This window comes from Halichoeres trimaculatus, unplaced genomic scaffold (genome assembly GCF_033239565.1).
Source record: "Halichoeres trimaculatus isolate MK-OKI-2021-1 unplaced genomic scaffold, fHalTri1.1 fHalTri1_scaffold_12, whole genome shotgun sequence".
Lineage (NCBI taxonomy): Eukaryota > Metazoa > Chordata > Actinopteri > Labriformes > Labridae > Halichoeres > Halichoeres trimaculatus.
The window spans coordinates 16,913,902-16,932,236 of record NW_027437190.1 but is presented as its reverse complement, the minus strand read 5'-3'; the positions used below and the strand labels follow the sequence as shown (position 1 = coordinate 16,932,236).

The window sequence follows — 18,335 nt, the reverse complement described above, 5'->3', positions numbered from 1 at the left end:
GAAAAGTTCAGAGGCTCGGCCACGTTTGGTGAAAGAGCAGCTGAATAGTTTCAAAAGAAAGTCCACATATAGTGTCAATTTATAGTTCTTTTTGTTTCACATTGAGGTTATAAAAACAAAAAAAAGGTTAAAGGTCCCATATTCTGCTCCTTTTCTGCAGTTTAATATGGATCATTGATGTCTTCATGAAATGGTAGTAACATGTTTTGGTCCAAAAAGCCAATAAATCAAGCACAGCAGCATTGTTTCCAGGCTCTCATAGCCCCTCTGTTCAGAACGCTCTGATATAGTGGGCGTGGCCTTCATATGTAAATGAGCCACCGCTGATACCGCCCCGCTCTTCCACGAGCTCTGAGTGCACAGTGTTTAGAAAACAGCGTAGCTCGTTTACCGTACCATTACAGGCTAAAACAACAAGATGACTGCAGCTAAAGTTAGCATCCTGAAGCTAACACAGAGACAGGGGGACACTGAGGAAAAGCTCTTACATCTGCTCCACAGCACACAGCATTTAAAATACTCACATTTCCAGGGTCTAAGGTTTGTTGGTGGATGGTTGGTAATGCGCCTGGATTCAGGACCAGTCTATTCTCTAGCCCTCTGTTGTACTGTCCAAAGTTGGAAAAGCAGTCTAAACTCTCCCTTTGTTTCAAATCTATTTCAAGTAAGTATTTACTTGCCATTTCCTCATTTGATGTCATGAATTTAGTGTCTTACTGTTCCTTAATTTACAATGAAAACTAAAAATAAGTTAATTTTATTACAAATGCTGAGCTGATACAAACTTGTGCAGCTGCCCTTCCTGAAAAAGTTAGCATTTTATTGTTTAACACCAAAAATGTTGAAAACTCATCCTGTACAGAGATACAAACATGTGCACTCAATGGCAGTCTTTCTTAGTGTAGTGTTAAAGTGTTTTTCCTACAAAGCAAGTCAATAACATGCAAACAGAAAGCTAACTGTCACTGTTTGTTTGTTTTAAAGTTCAACGTGAAACAAGTTTTTTTGGCATGTGGAGGGAACCACACTGCCTTTTGAGGTAGATGAGTCTGGGCAGTTGAGTCTGGTTTTGCTAAAGCTACTGCCTGTTAAAAGAAGGTTTTTTCAGCTACTGTTTCAGGTGCTAGCTCATTGTTGGATTTAAGTTGAGTCTCTCTGAAGACTACAGCGAACATCTGGACCTCTTCTTAGTGTAACGTGTCCTCAGATAACTCTTGTTATCATTTGCTGCATCATTTTTATGTTCTGTCAAGCACATTGAGTTACAGGTTTTATGAGATGTTCTGTAGAGATAAAAATGGATTGAATTAAGTTATATATAGCTTTGAGCTCAAACCTCAGGGGTCACTTTAGCGCTCATACTGCCAACAGTAAAGTGCAGGGAGCAGCTCTGTACTCACCGTCGATAGCTTCATACATTCCCAGCAAGGAAAGTGGACATCTGCATCACTGTCACTAAAGACCATCTTCTCAATCAGTTAATGAATACCTTAGTTTTTCTTTCGTTGTTACTGATTGTTTCTGAGCGTTCCCATTTATATTTGACAGTCCCATCAATGAGCCGTTCAAAAGAGTCTACACAGACGGGAGAACTTTGAAGTCAGTGCTCACAGCAACTTTACGCTTTGTCTGAAGCTTTGAAGTTTAGTGAGGATCAAATATATCACACTTTAAATATTATACATAAGCAGAAAGAAACATTTATTGATGATAGAGAGAAACTCAAAGTTTAAAATAGATCAAAAGAGACAATAATAAGCGGAAGACGGAGATAGAAAGAGAGGATTGACTCAGACAGGAGAGGAAGATAACAGAGTGACAAACACAAGAAGAATATCAAAGAAAAGACAGGAAGAGCACAGTCAATATGACAAAGGCGGCAGAAAAACACAAACAATAGGGAAAGATTAAAAATTTCAGGAAAGGAGAGTGATGACAGTCAAGCAGGAATGGTAATGACTTGGTAAGAGAGAAACAGAGGGAATGAAAGTGGGGCAGAGAACACACACTCACAGGCTGTGACACCAGAAAAGTCCAAACACTAAATCGCTTTTAGCCCCCATGCTGTTTGATTTTGCTTTTGTCATATTACCAACCAATTAACTTGACAGCAGATCCAAACAGACCACCCCCTGCTGACTGCAAGCTATCAGAGCTATGCTTCAAACGTTTGTCTTAAGAACAACTCAAAACTGCCCAAAAAGTAGAAACACTAATGAGTAATCCTATCAGGACAGTGGAGGAGCTCTTTCTGTCTGCGTCACAGGCTTGAGTTTAGGATCAGGGAAGAACTTGTTAACCTTAGGTTAACCATCTTTTCGTTATCTTAATGTTGAACTGTGGAGCATTTATTCACAGAAACAAAGCAAGTCTGTGCAGTGAAGCAAAGTTTGCTACTTCAATCACATAGCACACTCTTCAAACTGAGAAACACGTCTATAACGCACCCTTTTCCCAGTTCTAGCGTATTTGAACTCTCAGTGAACTTAAAAGTCTCACTTTGGTGCAGACAGAAATATGAAGTACAATGATATTCAAACTTCCTTTCTGTCCTATCCTTAAAAGATGATAAAACACTTGAAACATAACTGACCGGCTTCAAGCTGTAAATAGTCTACGCTACCTTTCAGTCACCTATTCTTTAAAACATTTTAGATTCCCCACTGCGTCTGCTGAAGTTTGAGAGGCTAGTTAGTCTGCCTGGTTACACATCACTTTTCTTTCCACACCTAACAGACAGCGGCAGTTCCTGCACACCTGGTGTTTTACTCAGTTTCATCATTGGTTTGTATTAAAGAAAAGATGACAAGTTCTTTGTTCACAGTTACAGTATTATTAAATCTGGTGTATTCTCATCGTGAAGTTTGTTAAAGTTATCTCGCTTGTGGCTTTAACTCTGTAAATTTCCTCGTCATGGGGCATGTAAAAGAGCATCTTATCTTGACTTATTTTATCTTATCTTATCTTTTGTCTTAAAACAAGACCATCAAAACTCAACATGAAATAAAATCTGAGTCACAATTTTGAAACCTCAAGTTTGAATCTTTTAAAAGACTAAAACAAATAAAGACAATGGTGAGATTAAAAAAATGACTCTAACAATAAGAAATAAAAAATGAATATTAAGTGGATAAGAAAGGAAGTATTCACTGTTTTTGACAGATTTTAACTTTAATCATTCTAAGTCACAGAAAACTAACCATCTTGATAGATTGAATTTCCTGATCTCATCTTTGTTCCTCAGAAAAAGAACATTTACACTAAACGTTTTAGTTTTTGAATATATCACACATCAGTTGGCTGACAAAAATATATGAAGATATTTAAATACAAGGTCTTCAACAGTTATAAAAAAAAGTGCTAAGGAGCAGTTAAAGGTAGCTGCACTCTCTGAGAACTGAGGAATGATGAGAAAAGCATATTTTGTGGTGTTCTTTGTGTGTGTGTGTGTGTGTGTGTGTGTGTGTGTGTGTGTGTGTGTGTGTGTGTGTGTGTGTGTGTGTGTGTGTGTGTGTGTGTGTGTGTGTGTGTGTGTGTGTGTGTGTGTGAGGAGAGTCCATACCTGTTCTCAGGGTCAGGTGTGGTCATGGCTCGGGTTACATAACACATCTTTAGTGGAATGCATCTCCTGTCGCCCTGTGGTGACAGTGAGGGCTGGGTGGGAGAGCCCGGGAGGTCAGATGAGGAGGAGGAAGAGGAGGAGGAGGTAATTGGGGGGCTACCCAGGCGGGGAGACTCTGGGGGCGGAGTTTCCCAGCCGATCTCGGACACAGGGGAACCTTTTTTGACGTAGGGTGTTGCCTCCCGCATGTACTTCACTGGACAGGAGAGAGAAAAACAGACTTTGAGTAAAATTGAAAAACATGGCTATAGCTCTTTTTATTTAGCTAATTCAAGAATTGTTTAGAACTTAACATCTTTAATATCTATGCAAAAAGTAAACAGGCACAAACATCCTATAGTCTTTCAGTCAGTAGATTTACTAGGATTTTTTTTCCTCTCTTTACACTCACACTTGTGGTAATCAAGTTATAAAGCTCATAAACAGTAAAAATGTATGCTAGCTTAATGCATATAAATTCAAAAATCAGTCACATTCAAACTGCAACAAGGTCGACTGCATTACATTTTGAAGTCGACTGAAATTAGGATGGCTTGAATGCAATATAAATTAAGTTACAGTATGTTCAGCCTATAAGCCATTTTTTCTTAAAAGGCTCATGTAAGGAGAACTTCGGGGGCGATGTGAAAACTGTAGGTAACAGGTTTAATCTTTTGTCAGCAGCTTCTCACAGTAACAGGTCAGAGGAAGGATGTGGGGCTGCCGCAGTTAGACAGCTGAAAAAGAAACTAATCACAACACAGTGGAAACATTTGCAAAAATGTGATACAGTAATTTTCCAACAGACATGATACTGAAAGTAAATTTTCAACACAGACAAGCTTGACCGATGCTTGTACTGTAATGTGTACCAAGATAAATTGTCATTTTTGTCAATTACTGAGTTTGCCCTTTAGTTTCAGGTTAAATTAGATGATTGTTGCTGGGCATTTTACATATCAAACCCTCTTTTCTGTTACAGAAAAATGTTGCAGTGAACAGTTGATCTCTTAACATAGATATCAGGCCGCTAAGTTCATCTTGAGTCTCCCCATCACAGTGACCTGACACATCAGCATCCTTGTTGTACCTTCATTTTTTCCCCCTTAAGAATACACAGATGTTTTTATTTTTATTTGATCTCCCAGTCAACCAATTTAAATGTATGCGCTCATCCTGTAAACTGCTCTAAATGATTCACAGCTTGTTTCTACTGCCAGGGGCACAGAGTATCAAGAGAGTTACCATCCTGAAAACACTGAACACATCCCCACATCCTCCAATGCTTCCTGATAGGACGGTCCCTACTGGAGCTACATATTCCTCAGATACCACCATTCCCAAACATTAAAATGAAAGTTATTCGTAAATGTCAGACCCAGACTCACTGGGGGTTTGGTTACTGGTTGAAATTCTTTATGTTTTTTGGTTTTAAAGGGAGGAGGGAAGAGAAGACAGACACATTTTTCAGTTACTGACAGAGAAACAGAGGCAGAGATAAAGAGGGTGCTCAGTGTGCTCTCTTTGTCCTCATTGTTCTAAATCCTCTGTATACACTGGGTATTTAATTGGCATATCCCACAGTATGAGTGGTGTATAATTGGCATGTGGCTGGTGGCATTTGTAATCCAGCATGTGAACTATTCTTGGGAGAAGCACTACAGACTCCTGTGAGACTGGGTAACAAGCCTAACCGCCAACCTGTGGATGAGAGTTGACAGCCTGACACATAACAATGTAGAGACTGGGAGGGGGGTCGACAGTGTCCTCAATGGACCTCAAATGATGTAATCTAATCGCACAGCAGAATAATGCACAGACTCTGATCGTGTTAACAGACCTGAAACATGACTTTGTTAAAAGGCATCATAACAAGGTCCAACCCAAGAGGAGTCAGTGGAGTGAGAAGATTGAATCCGCTGCAGTTGGATGGTGACAACCTTGTCTGGTCCTATTTGTGAGGAGACATGCATTTATGAGACTGCTGAGCCACAAAGGTGGATGTACTCAGGTATTTAAATTTGGAGAGAGGAGGGCAATGCCAGCAGGAGAAATGTGAAGAAGTTTCCTGATATCAACAAAAACTATCAACACACTATATAATATGTACATATGTATGTATGTATAAGCAACCACACACATTCCAGCACAGTAGATGCCACTTGTGATCCATCAAACTGAGAGGAGTAAATATAGCATCATTGCTGTTTGTTCCTTAAAGATAACTGGAACACAATTTATAAAGCTTGTGCTAGAAGCAAACCAGGGTTGTCATCTCAGTGACGATGTACAGAAGAAGTATGAAGAAGTAGTAGCCGCAGCTACCGGACCGTTCACACCAGAAAACTGCCTTCTTCACACCTTCTCTGTGCTGCACACTCAGTGTGTGAAATGATGATGAAGATGATGATGAAGACATTTTTATCTGTATCATTTGTCTTTCTGGTGTTGCAGGCGCAGCTGTAGAAATCTAAAGAGAATTCGCACATGTAACAATAAATCAAAACAGACTACTTGCCATGACTCTCTGTGACTTTCTCTGACCTCTGGCATCAACTATAAATCTTTGGACCTTACAGGTCTTCGTTCACAGTTATCAAAGAGACAGACTCAAAAATATCTCTACAATACTAAATTATAATACTTTATACAACTGATTGGTTGTCTAATCCCTCCATACAGGGGAAAAAACAACGTTGTTCCTCCTGCATTTCTCCTGCACTGTTTTTGAAATCCTTTTATAAAAGAAATTCATCTTACTGTGTTTGCAGCCCTAAAGTGCACAAAGTCAGGCAGAAATGCACTTTTGACTTTAAACTATTAAAAATGACCCCCACACGATATCAAATGACTAAACAGCTCATTTTCCAGATTCATCCTTGCAAATCAAAAAACAGCTATTGCACACATTTAGTTGGTGATTTATTTGCAGTTGACATTCACTGAGACAGTGCGAAGAGCGGAAACCTAAACTCACTGACCAGCGTCACAGCACCCAGAAATAGAGCTGTAAGTGTTTCCAGCAGAAAGGAAAATTAATGTGGTCGAGTCGATGCGATCATTACTGTGAAAGTGTGTAAATGTGTGTACATTCCCAAGGGTCATGTTTTTCTTTTTCTGTTGCACAGCCAACTTTGCACAATAACCTCAATAACAGAACAAGAACTTGGAGAGGATTGCACTATTACTTCTTGAAGATTCATTGGAAAGCAGCTGGTTATATAACTCAACCAAATGATCAAAATGAGGAGATTCCCTCCCCCGTCTATCCAGTTATATTTTCCAATCTTCTGCCTCCTGCTTTGGACAAAGTGAGTGAACACACTTTTTTTATTGCGCCTCATTCACTTAATTTAATGGAGAAACGGTAACATTAGTCATGATGCAGATGTCTGGATGACTTTGTATCACCAAGGACCAGCTGTTCGGCTCACAGTGACAAAGCCATTCACGTCCATTGATGTTATTTTAAACTGTTATACGCCCATTTACTCACATGTTCCTCCATGAACACTTTATCTATTCTAAGTGTTAGAGCTTGTTGAGTTGACAGAGAAGTAAACAGTCCACAAATTTCACTTGTGTACCCAGTCAATCACAATGACAACACACACAGACACACTCACTTGTTCAGTAGCATTTCTGAGCATATGTACTTCCGCAGAGCCGACCCCCTTTCACACACTCATACTCTCCACTCCATAACATAAGCTGTAATTACTACTGCCGTCTCGCTGTGTCTTTTTCACTCAATGGTCCTTAGCAGCACTTAATGAGCTCTTAAGTCATCAGGCTTCCTACTATATGTCGGAAATGGGGAAATTTTTATTTGGTGAGAAAATGAACCATAGGAGAAGAGAACACTCCTCTCATGAAACCTCTGGGATAAGAAGTAGAGGGGAGAGAAAAGACCAAGATAAAAAGGTAATAAAAGAGGAATAAAAGGCTCCTTTGATTGCAGAATGAAGCCTTTTACTCCTTGTAAGCAAAGAGCAGGTAGCTGGATACTTCAGCAGCACAAAAGGCCTTTACAAATCTGGCCTCAGGGCATCTTCTTGTACAGTTTGGATAAGTATCTCTGAGAGCTAAACTATTTCCTTCACAGAACAATGAAAAGTATACTACAGGGGTCTTTTTAGTATTGAATCTAATCGTACAAGGTTAAAATAACTTGTCAATCAAATACTTTGACTTCGGATCACATAGCTACCAGAGTTCATCAAGCCTGTAACTTCAAGTGAAGAAAACAAGTAAAATAAGCTTAAGAAACAGCAGAAGCTTATTTGATGAATATAACAAGACAATCTGGATCATTTATACCTACAATGTGTTTCTTTTCTGTGTCATACTACAAAAATGAGGAGTTAAACATCTAAAGACTGAAACTTTATAATGTGTTGAATGTGTTGGAAACAGGGCTGTGATAACCCAGTGATACTTGCAAGGCTCAGGAGGCAAATAGCTGAATAAGTTAACTGGGGATATGCATTACACTACAAATGACTTTGTAAACAAGTCTGTGCTCATATTGGTTTGCTGTTAATACTATTACTACAAAATGCAATTTTATTCATGTGCTCCTAAATTGTAAAATAAAAACTTTTTTTTATAAAAGTCCTTTGTACGTCCACATTTAAACAAAAAAATTTAGATTATTCTCAGTAGCAGATATCTGCTCATTGTTGCTAGGCACCGCCCTGTTGGCTATGGCTGCCTTTTGCAGCAGCTCTCTCTTCTTTGTCTGATTCTTGTAATTTTTTTCGTCTCTTTTTCATAATCTTTGTATTTGGAGTGGATCATTACTCTGTATGGCTCATTTATTGGTCATGGACACCAAACTTTTTGTGGCTTCAGTGATATTTTTACTACTTTTTCGCCTGTGTTTGTCTGGAGATCCTACATGTAACCATGGCTGCATTGTTAACATGTGAACTTAGCTGTTAGCAGCCTGTAGCATGTCAATGCTAACTGGCGTAAGGCCTGATGTCTTCCCACAAGGTGAGGAGAAGGAGGTGAGGACAACGAGCTGGTTCTCAGGTGTGAGCTAAGAAGTGATGACATCGACTTGTACTTCCATCCATCGTTATTGGGAACACAAGATCTATCTCCAATAAGATGGACGAGCTAGCTGTGCTAACCCAGCAACAGAGGGAATACCAGAGGGCAGAGTAGCATTACTATTCACAGACATGGCTAACAGAGCTAACATCAGACACCAACGTCACATTAGAAGAACTTCACCTGCTGTGAGCAGACAGGATCTAGGAGACAGAGCTGGAGCATGACTGAAGAAGCTCAGTCCTGGACCCTGTGGAGGTGGAGGATGGCTGAACTGGAGAATGATGGACAAGCTGTCATCATCTATTTTCTTATGGATCTTTTTGCACTTTTTATACTCTTTCTTACTTTTGTTTTCTTGATTGCTGCTGTGACTTCAATTTTGTTGTACTCGTTACAATGACAATAAAGTTCTATTCTATTCTATTCTATTCTATTCTATTCTATTCTATTCTATTCTATCTGCACAACAAAAATGACCAAGAGGTCAGGGTTAAGTTAGCTGTAAGCTTGTGCAGTCAACATCAACTCTGACTATGTTGTCACATTTTGAGCACATCATCCCCACTTTCAAGTTTTACAAGTAGTCTTCTGTTCCTCAGAGTCATATCTTTACAATCCGTGTATTTCTTCAATGCTTTCACATAATGTAAAAACACAACAGGATAATGTAAAAACATGACACATCAGCCTTTTATAGCCAGACTTTTTTTTTTGCTACCAGACTGCATATGTATCCTAGTTTGCATAAACAGCAACACAAACTGTTTAAAAACCACAACCATGAGAAGAGTGAACAGATGGCAGTTCATCTTTGGAGACACACTTTCAGCAGAAGTCTGTAAAGCAGCATATTAGTCTGACAACGTTCAATATGGGCTGTTCTTAGTCAGTGACACAAACCCTTTTTTAAATTCCTAATCTTAGAGTTAAGGTGGTTTCTTTACTCAAAGTGGAACAGCTCTAAGGGGTCAGAGGCGTTGGGATTAATCAACCATAAATATGCAAAAAAAAATTGTTGGTCACACCTGCAGAACTTTAGGAGCTTTGCCTCACTGTCTCTGCTTGTTTTGGTTTTTATTCACAGTGGAGGGACTGAATGAACCTTTTATCTTTGCCACAACAATCACCTCTGCAACTGCTCAGGTGTTACTATTATCATCATCATCATCATCATCATCATCATCATCATCATCATCTGCTCTGATGGATGATGGATCCTGCAATGACATCGACAGTCAGCTGGTAGACACATTGGCTCTCACTCTTTTTAATCTTTCACTCCCCCACTCACACGCTCTCTGTCTAGACTACAGTAATGATGACTAAACTGGATTACACCCGTGCATACACTGTGAATGTCCTAACCCACAGTCAATCCACTCAGACACACACACACACCATCCCTCTTTCTCTTCATCACTATGCTGACAGCAGCACATCCACACAGTCATGCACAAACTCATCCAGATGTCAGGTGATGACAGGTTTTGCTTGTTAAGGGATCAGCGGGAGCGCATAAAGGACACTGACTCACTTCCTGTCTGCTGGAGTGTGACAGATGTTCTCTACTGTTTCAAACTTTTAGTTCAGAGGTTCCTCTGTTGTATTTTTAGATCTTTTGGACTTATCTTCATGCTTACAAATTAATGAAGCTATTTCCGTCTGTGTGTGTGTGTGTGTGTGTGTGTACTGATATGAACCTTGTGTGTTTCCCTTAAGATTGTAACTGCTGCCTGTTTTAACCCAGACTGTTTTCTCTCAGCAGATCTGAGACTGTCTAATAATAGCTTACCAACTGTACCTTTGGATTTCTTTATTTGAGATGTGTTTCTGCTTGCAGTCAGGGTAAAAGTCAGCATTTATAGAATAGAAGAAGATTATCTTTTTTTTAGCCTCTCAAGAACAATAAATATTTGAAAGTGACATAAAATTCTCATACTGCATTTCTTTTTAGTTTTTATTCAAAATATTTACAAGTATTAGCACAATGCTATTTGCCAAAGAGCCTAAAGGTTCCCAGTCATTCTGGTCATGGTAGTTCTGAGTTTGATCTCAAGTTCAGTTGCCTTTTTTTGGATCAAGCCTGAAGTATTCTGTCAAAGACTCACAACAAAAACATATAGGACATTGCAAAACGGCAACAAAACTGTGGTTGATATTGTAACTTTGGTTACATAAAGCAATAATGATGCAAAATTTTGTATAACGAGATGCCTGCTAGCTAGATCTTGAGAAAAAGTTGTAATTTGTGCTAAAAGTTGGAAACTGGGAATGAATTTGTATCCACCTGTTTGTTCAATCAAAGACGGATTCTTTGAATCGCTGCACGACAATGTGAATTTATAAAACTCAGTACTCCGATTCTCACTTTCTATCGTCACATGAGTAAAAGGTCTACACAGATCAGTATTTCTATCAGCTCTTGTAACAAGACAGACTGTTCTGCTTTCATGTAACTGGTAGCATAAAGTAAACCTTGGGGTTGCTTTGCCCAGCCAACACTTAATTTGACAAACTCATGGGTACAATAAGCATGAACCTGAGGCTAATCAATGATCTGATCACACCTTGTGAGCACTGCATTTAGTTTTTTTTTCTGCCAGCAGAACAATTTCACTAAAAGAGTTTCAGGTTTTCTCTCTTAAAGACGGAGAACAGAAGCCAGAGTTTTCCACATGAATTTTCTAATAACTGTGCTTAAAAAAACAGTATGCCCATCCTTGAGCTAATTTTTCAGTCATCATTGAAGCCAAGTACAATACAGTAGTGTAAACAATGGGAGGAAAACTAAACAGTGTAACAGGATACTTAACTGGGACAGCTGTGAATATAAAGAGCAGTTAACCCAGTTCGATGGCACAGACTTCTTGAGGTGTCATCATCAGGAGAGAAAGGTAGTAAAAGGATATCTAACTTTTTGACCTGAATCTTAGAGTAACAAGACACACAGTTAGAAAGTGTGCTTTGGGGGATTTGTGGTGTGCAAACTCAGCTGAACTCAAAAGGAAACAGAAACAGGTAGTTGTTTTTGGAGTAAAAAAAAAAAAAAAGTTGAGCAGTATGAGGCTTGCATACTTTCTCTCCTCCACACACCTGGCCTGTGGGCGTTTTCACTAAAGACATTTGGACTTACTGGAGTAGAAAAGCATAACATTACCGAAGGATCTGTTCAGTGTTTTAAGGAGAAAAATAAGCACCAGCACTCCCCATATTCTCATGTTGGCATCATAGACTGTATATAGAGTGGACAGCATGGCTCCGCCATTTATCACTGTACGGTTTTGAAGCCAAAATACCCCCGTCACAGGCGCAGCCAGTGTAGCCATTGTGCAGCCAGAGCCTGCGCAGTAGAGACGATGAAGAATTCTGGGAGAATCTGAGTGGAGCTGGGTGACAAAAATAATATATTTTTTTTTCTTTTGAGAGTCTAATCACTTCTTGACTCTACCTCCTGATATATTTTACAATCCCCGAAAAAAATACACAAGAACGGCAGCTGCCAATCATCGTTAAACGTTGTTTTTAACCTTGGATAACTAATGAAATGAAACTTTTCAGAAAAAAGGAGGACTTGAATACAAAACAACCAAATGATATATTCAAATCACCACAACAATCAGATGTGAGAAACATTTCTACGAGGTGTATTAATTTTCTAAAGTTTGACCACAGCCCATCTGGAATGGCTGGAGAGTTGGATTTTTGATCTATACTGCAGCCAGTCACCAGGGGGAGCAGTTTTTGTGGCGACCTTGTTTCGAGCCGAGCATGATGACGTCCATTTTTTTTTACAGTCTATGGTTGGCACATGTATTGTGAAGTTTGGGGCCAGGTCAAGATTTCTGTATCCCTTTATGTCTCACTCCAGAGCCTCTTGTGGTTGTGTTAATTGGACGAGATTCTTTAGTAAAAAAGTCAACAAGTAGGAATAATGTAATGCATAAAATGATGACTAAGATGTCCCTGAACACTGCTATAACATAGGGTTCAGTTCAGAGGTGGCAATGCTGATTGCTGGAGTGTTTCAGCCCACCTAAAGCACAGTTTCTATTAAATTCAAGCTTGCCAGTAAGCCAGCATGCACAGCAAATGAAACTCTGAAACTATATGATTCCTCACAGCTTAATAACTGCACTAATTACCGCAGAGCTTTTGTCTATCAGCATACTGTCAAACACTTTTTATCCCTTTGACCTGCTGTAGGTGGATAATTAATGGTGACACGATCAGGGACAGGAGGCTCTCATTAGTACAGGAAATAATCATTTCTATTATATGAGGCCAAATATTAAAGGGCTCACTTAAACTTAAAAAATTCTGTTTCCACAGATCCAACAAACAACCAAAAATTACATCATTAGTAGCTGAAGCCAACAGTTTGTGGTGATTAAATGAACAGTATACAGCAGGGGTGACCAATCTATCTATCTATCTATCTATCTATGTATCTATCTATCTATATATATATATATATATATATATATATATATATATATATATATATATATATATATATATATATATATATATATATATATATATATATATAGATAGATAGATAGATAGATAGATAGATAGATAGATAGATAGATAGATAGATAGATAGATAGATAGATAGATAGATGGATGCCTACATTGGGATCAATTGAGATTGATACTTAAGTTTCAGTTTCTCTTCTCTAGTACGAATTTAAACACACAAACACAATAAACCACGCTTTGAAAGTTGGAAATGTATTGATTTTCATTTTATGTCATTTTGTTTATATGTGAGAGGAAGTGCGTTTGTAAGACCCCGTGTGTGATGTGGCTCTCCGTAGTACCACAGTAGTTTTTGTGGCTCTTGGTCTCTGACTGGTTGGCCACCCCTGGTATACAGAGTAGTATTACATTACATGGAACCTCATCACAATAATGTGACTGACATGGTTGTTTCTTTCTCTATTTCCTCACACATAATCAAGATTTTGCCCTAACTCATTTATAAAGTAACAGCTTCCTCTGCAGCAGACACTGAGTTGCCATTACAGTGATGGCAGCTACGTCAGATGGAAATCCATATAAACTGTTGGATTTGTATGAATATTAAGGCAGCACAGGGAAAAAAATTGGTAAAGCATGCTTCTTTCATTCAAAGTTTGATACATGGACTCAGGATTTGTGAATGATCAGTTCTTTAGCTGCACTCCACAGCAATACTCCCTTTAGTTGCTAGGAGCTCTGTGACACATCTGAAGGGCTTGGATTGATCCCAATACAGGGATTATTTAGGCTTGTCAGACTGCATGCTGAGCCATATAACCAACCATCACAGACTCATCATCTTGCTCAGAGGACACCTAAACAAAGCAGATGCCCTCTGACATGACGGGACTTGAACTGTGGTCCCCTTGTTTTTGAACACATCAATCACTCACAGCTTGAATCTCGCAGGAGTGAGTGATCGCTGCCTATCTTTGCTCAATTTTATTCTCCAGCCTGCTAATGAGTTTCCATGAAAGCTTCTCTATTAGGCAGCAAAATACACAAACTACAAACATGCAAGCCCACTTACATACGCTCACACACTAAATCCAGCACTGTGAACATGTACACACACACACACAGAGTGATGCACACGGTACCCCCATGAGACATGTTCCATCTCTCCTATTAGTTGAATCAGATGTTTCCTCTTGATGTCTCTCCTCACACTTCACAGTCTCTCACATCTAAAAAGACGGCTTACACTCAAGAATAATAAAAGGAAATGTATCACTGGTGTAGGCTTGAAATATCACAGCACGGGTCCTATAATTTGAAACCAACGTTTAAATGTGGTTATGTGCTTAAGCATCTTTTAAACCCTCACTGATCTACAAACTCAAAGTAAATGTGCTTTGCTTTTTACAGCATTTCACTGAAAAGCTTGGTTCAGTAGTGGCGAGCTTCTGTCTTTCTGTTAACCCAAAGTTAACCCTGGCTGTCATCTTTAAATCAGCCTCTCCTGTTAGCTCTCCTTCTGTTCACACACACACTTTCTATCTTTCTACCTCGCAGTGCTTTCCCCCCATTAAATACTCATTTCTGCTTCACCCCTCTCATCTCTCCCCCTCCTCTTCTTCCTCTCACTCCCTATTTCTTATCTCAGACAGTCCTCAGCTGGGACTTGCTTTTTCCTCTTCAATGTAGCCTCTGTGTCCCCACGGGGAGGATCATCATCTCTATGTTTGAAAGTGTGTATAAAAAGAGTGTGTGTGTGTGTGTGTGTGTGTGTGTGTGTGTGTGTGTGTGTGTGTGTGTGTGTGTGTGTGTGTGTGTGTGTGTGTGTGTGTGTGTGTAAGAGTGTACAAAAGACAGACAGAGGGAGAGGCACTTTGTTCTTACTGTCATGGGTCCAAGAGTCCTCACAGGAACAAGAATACAAAACCCCAAAAGTGGGCACTAGTGTGCAACATTTTCCGGTGTGTGAATGCAGACGTGTTTGCCCCTCTGTGCATGCACGTGTGTGTACATGTGTGTGTGTGCCTGTTAAGAAAGTGAAATGATCAGAGAGGAATTTTCCAGCCATTAAATGAATTTTCTAGCTTCACCTTTGGCTAAAATATGCAGAACACAAACTTGGCTGCACTCTTTGTGGGAATAAATTGAAAGAAAGTGTGTGTGCTTTCTCTTTTGAGCCCATATGTTGGTATGTTGGTGTGTCTGAGAAGCTTCAGGAAAGTAGAGCTGGACTTGGAGCAATTCTGCTCAGAGAGGAACATGAGGGAAAGTGATACGAGATGAGTTTGACCCTCAAATGATTCTCCCATGGCCCCTCTGGTTGCATAACTGTTTTCTACAAATGTATGAACTGGTCTTTTGTGCTGCCAGTCAGTCACCTTTTCACAAGTCTCCAACAGTGACAAAGTTGCTCCACACACACGCTCAATCATCTTTTCCTCTGCTGCAGTAAATTTACTTAATTTACATCAAAGAAATGTTTGCCTCTCTCTAGAGACGCTGTCTGATGACAACAGATTCCGACTTCATAATAAAAGATTTGATGAACTGAGATATGAATAAAATATAGGCAGCTGCATTAAAAATACAATCTCCCAGCTCGAACCAGCACCTCTTTCCTGTAATAGAAAATAAATCACAAACTACATCAGAGGTTTTCTTCACTTAAAGCCCTGCTGCTTTTTACTCTGTCTAATCAGAGGGGGTGTACACCTGGAATGCTAAGTGACTGAAATCAACCTGCAGAGAAGACAAAGAGCAGAACTTTGTGACCAGAAGAAAACCCAAGCAGGATTTCATGACCAACAACGAGCCCTGCGTGTGTTTCCTTCCCTGGAGGAGGAGATTCGCATGCATGGCATGTCCAGACCACAACATCATCTCTCATGAATCATAGACTAAGTTTGCATGAAGTCTCATTGTAAGTTAGGATGAAATTAAGAAACATGTATATTTCTTGATGGGATTGGCTGTTTCTAATCTGATAAATCCTCAGGAATGCTGTGGAATCCGTCTCCAAAAGTAGAGACATGGGAAGTTGTGACCCATCTTCTTCCCTGCTTGCCTACCTTCCAGTGTCACCTCTTTCCCGGCCCGTTTAAGCGCTTGCACTGCCTCGTCGTGGGTCGCGTCCCGCAGGTTCATGCCGTTCACGGACAGGATAGCGTCCCCCACGTACAGAGCCTGGGTCTGATCCGCTGCGAGCCCCTTGAAAATCTTACTGATGAGTATGGGCATTTTGTTCTCCTTCCCTCCTTTGATGCTGATCCCAAGTCCCCCTATCTCCTGCTTGGTCACCTTGACGCACCGCTTTCTGTTAGCGATCGCCTCGGGCACTCGCTCCGGGAGGTCCGTGAACGCGGTGCGCACAGTTTGGGGACCGTTGTTGGAGTTGGCGTTGTTGTTATCAAGGTAAGATCCGTTGGTAACCCCGTTGGAGTTGACATTGTCGCTCAAGCTGTCGGTAAGGCTGCTCTCCTCGCAGCTCAGCGTCAGCGCTTCCTCGTTTAAGTTGACTAAAACTTTGTGCCACCGTTCCCGCACCAAAACCTCCACAAATCCACTTTTTTGTACTCCGGGGGCACCTGAAACTCCCGTCGCTAATACCACCGCCATCTTTGGAGCATGTCTTTAAAATGCCATGTGATTTTGGTCCCAGCACGCTCCCGCATATGAACTTCCAATCTGCCTGCCTCTCACTCAGGCTGGACTTTGCCCCTCTGAAGTTTTCAGTGGGACTTGTAAAGCCGTCCCAACCATTTATCCAGCCAGCCTCAGCCTTCCAGGAGCACGCTGCCCTCCGCCACGCCTGCCTCAGATCCTATCAGCTGGGTGGAGTTTGCTCGCCCCGCCGTCAGCAGATCCCATCTCCAGATCGTATCCTGCACAGAACGTGTTCATCATTACCCCGGAACATTTGAGGCGTGACAGCCAGAGCAGAGTGTAACAGCAAAAAATTCATGCAAGTATCCATTTGTCCATCCACTGACCATTGACGTTATGAAATCAACGCAGTTATCAAAAAATAGATAAATGACAGCGATGTGCATTTTGGCTTTAGGATCTACTTGACGTATATTTCCTGAATAAACTGGAGTTTGTCCGTTTTCTGGACACATGGAGCAGATAAAAACAGAAACGCAGACTTTTTTTTTGTAACAAAATCCATTTTAAAACGTAGTATTTAAATAAAGATTATTTAAAAAACTTATTCATTTATTATTACACAAATTTAATGTGATTCCACTCTCCGTATATTCAGTAACTAACATTGCGATAGCTGACGCCGCGCTCTCGTGGCAGACGTGAGGTCGGTTACGCGCGTGTAAGAATGTGCCTGTGCCTGTTTTCATGTTTCAAAGAGAAAGAAAGAGCAAGGGAAAGAGAAAGTGTGTGTGTGTGTGTGTGTGTGTGTGTGTGTGTGTGTGTGTGTGTGTGTGTGTGTGTGTGTGTGTGTCTGAGAGGCTCTGACACAGAGAGACCCCACTTCGACGCTTTACTTTGCGCCCCTATTATTATTTCCCTGAGAGACATCCTCACGCTCTGCCAGTCCTACAGGCTCATCCGGGTTCAAACACTTGACCGCCATGACTGTGAGGGTGCAACCAGTGTCACCACTTTGAAGACTGGAGCGGCTAAAACTGCCAGTGGTCTCAGCGAGGCAGAGCATCATTCATGCAGCAACCAATGCCTGGATGGAAGCTTGTCTCACACAGATACATTATTGATGAAGCAGCGACATCTACTGGTGATAATTAGGTAAGGCAAGTTTATTTGAAAAGCACAATACACACACAAGGCAATTCAAAGTGTTTTACAGCTAAAAATAAAATAAAATCACCACAGGCAAAATAAAATCATTGCATAAAAACATACCACATAGCAATAAAATGGCTGAACTAAAAGAGAGGAGTGCAGATAAAATACTTTCAGGTGTTGTATGCTAAGCTAAACACAACTCTTTCCAGCCATGATTTGAACATTGTCAGAATCCAGGCCTGTCTGGAAGACTGTTCCAGATTTTAAGGGCAGAAAACTGGAATGCAGCCTCACCGTGTTAAATAACGCAGACTAATGTGAATCAGGATTCATAGTAGTAAAACAGGGGAAAACCTTCACAATGAGAGAGTCACACGACATATTGAGCATATTGAAAAAAAAATGAATGACATTTACATTAAAATGTGCTTTT

At 40.3% G+C, this 18,335-nt stretch overlaps 1 protein-coding gene across 1 annotated transcript in view; it reads right to left on the bottom strand.

Moving 5' to 3' along the window:
• sntb1 (syntrophin, basic 1) overlaps positions 1–17,051 on the bottom strand; it is a 45,598-nt gene extending 28,547 nt beyond the window's left edge. Inside the window, exons 1-2 of the mRNA XM_074684182.1 lie at positions 16,213–17,051; positions 3,563–3,818 (exon numbers count right to left, since the gene is read on the bottom strand). Of these exons, the coding sequence (XP_074540283.1) occupies positions 3,563–3,818; positions 16,213–16,759 (803 nt within the window). The 5' untranslated portion in view covers positions 16,760–17,051. The remainder of the gene's footprint in view (positions 1–3,562; positions 3,819–16,212) is intronic.
• Positions 17,052–18,335: the final 1,284 nt, after the last annotated feature.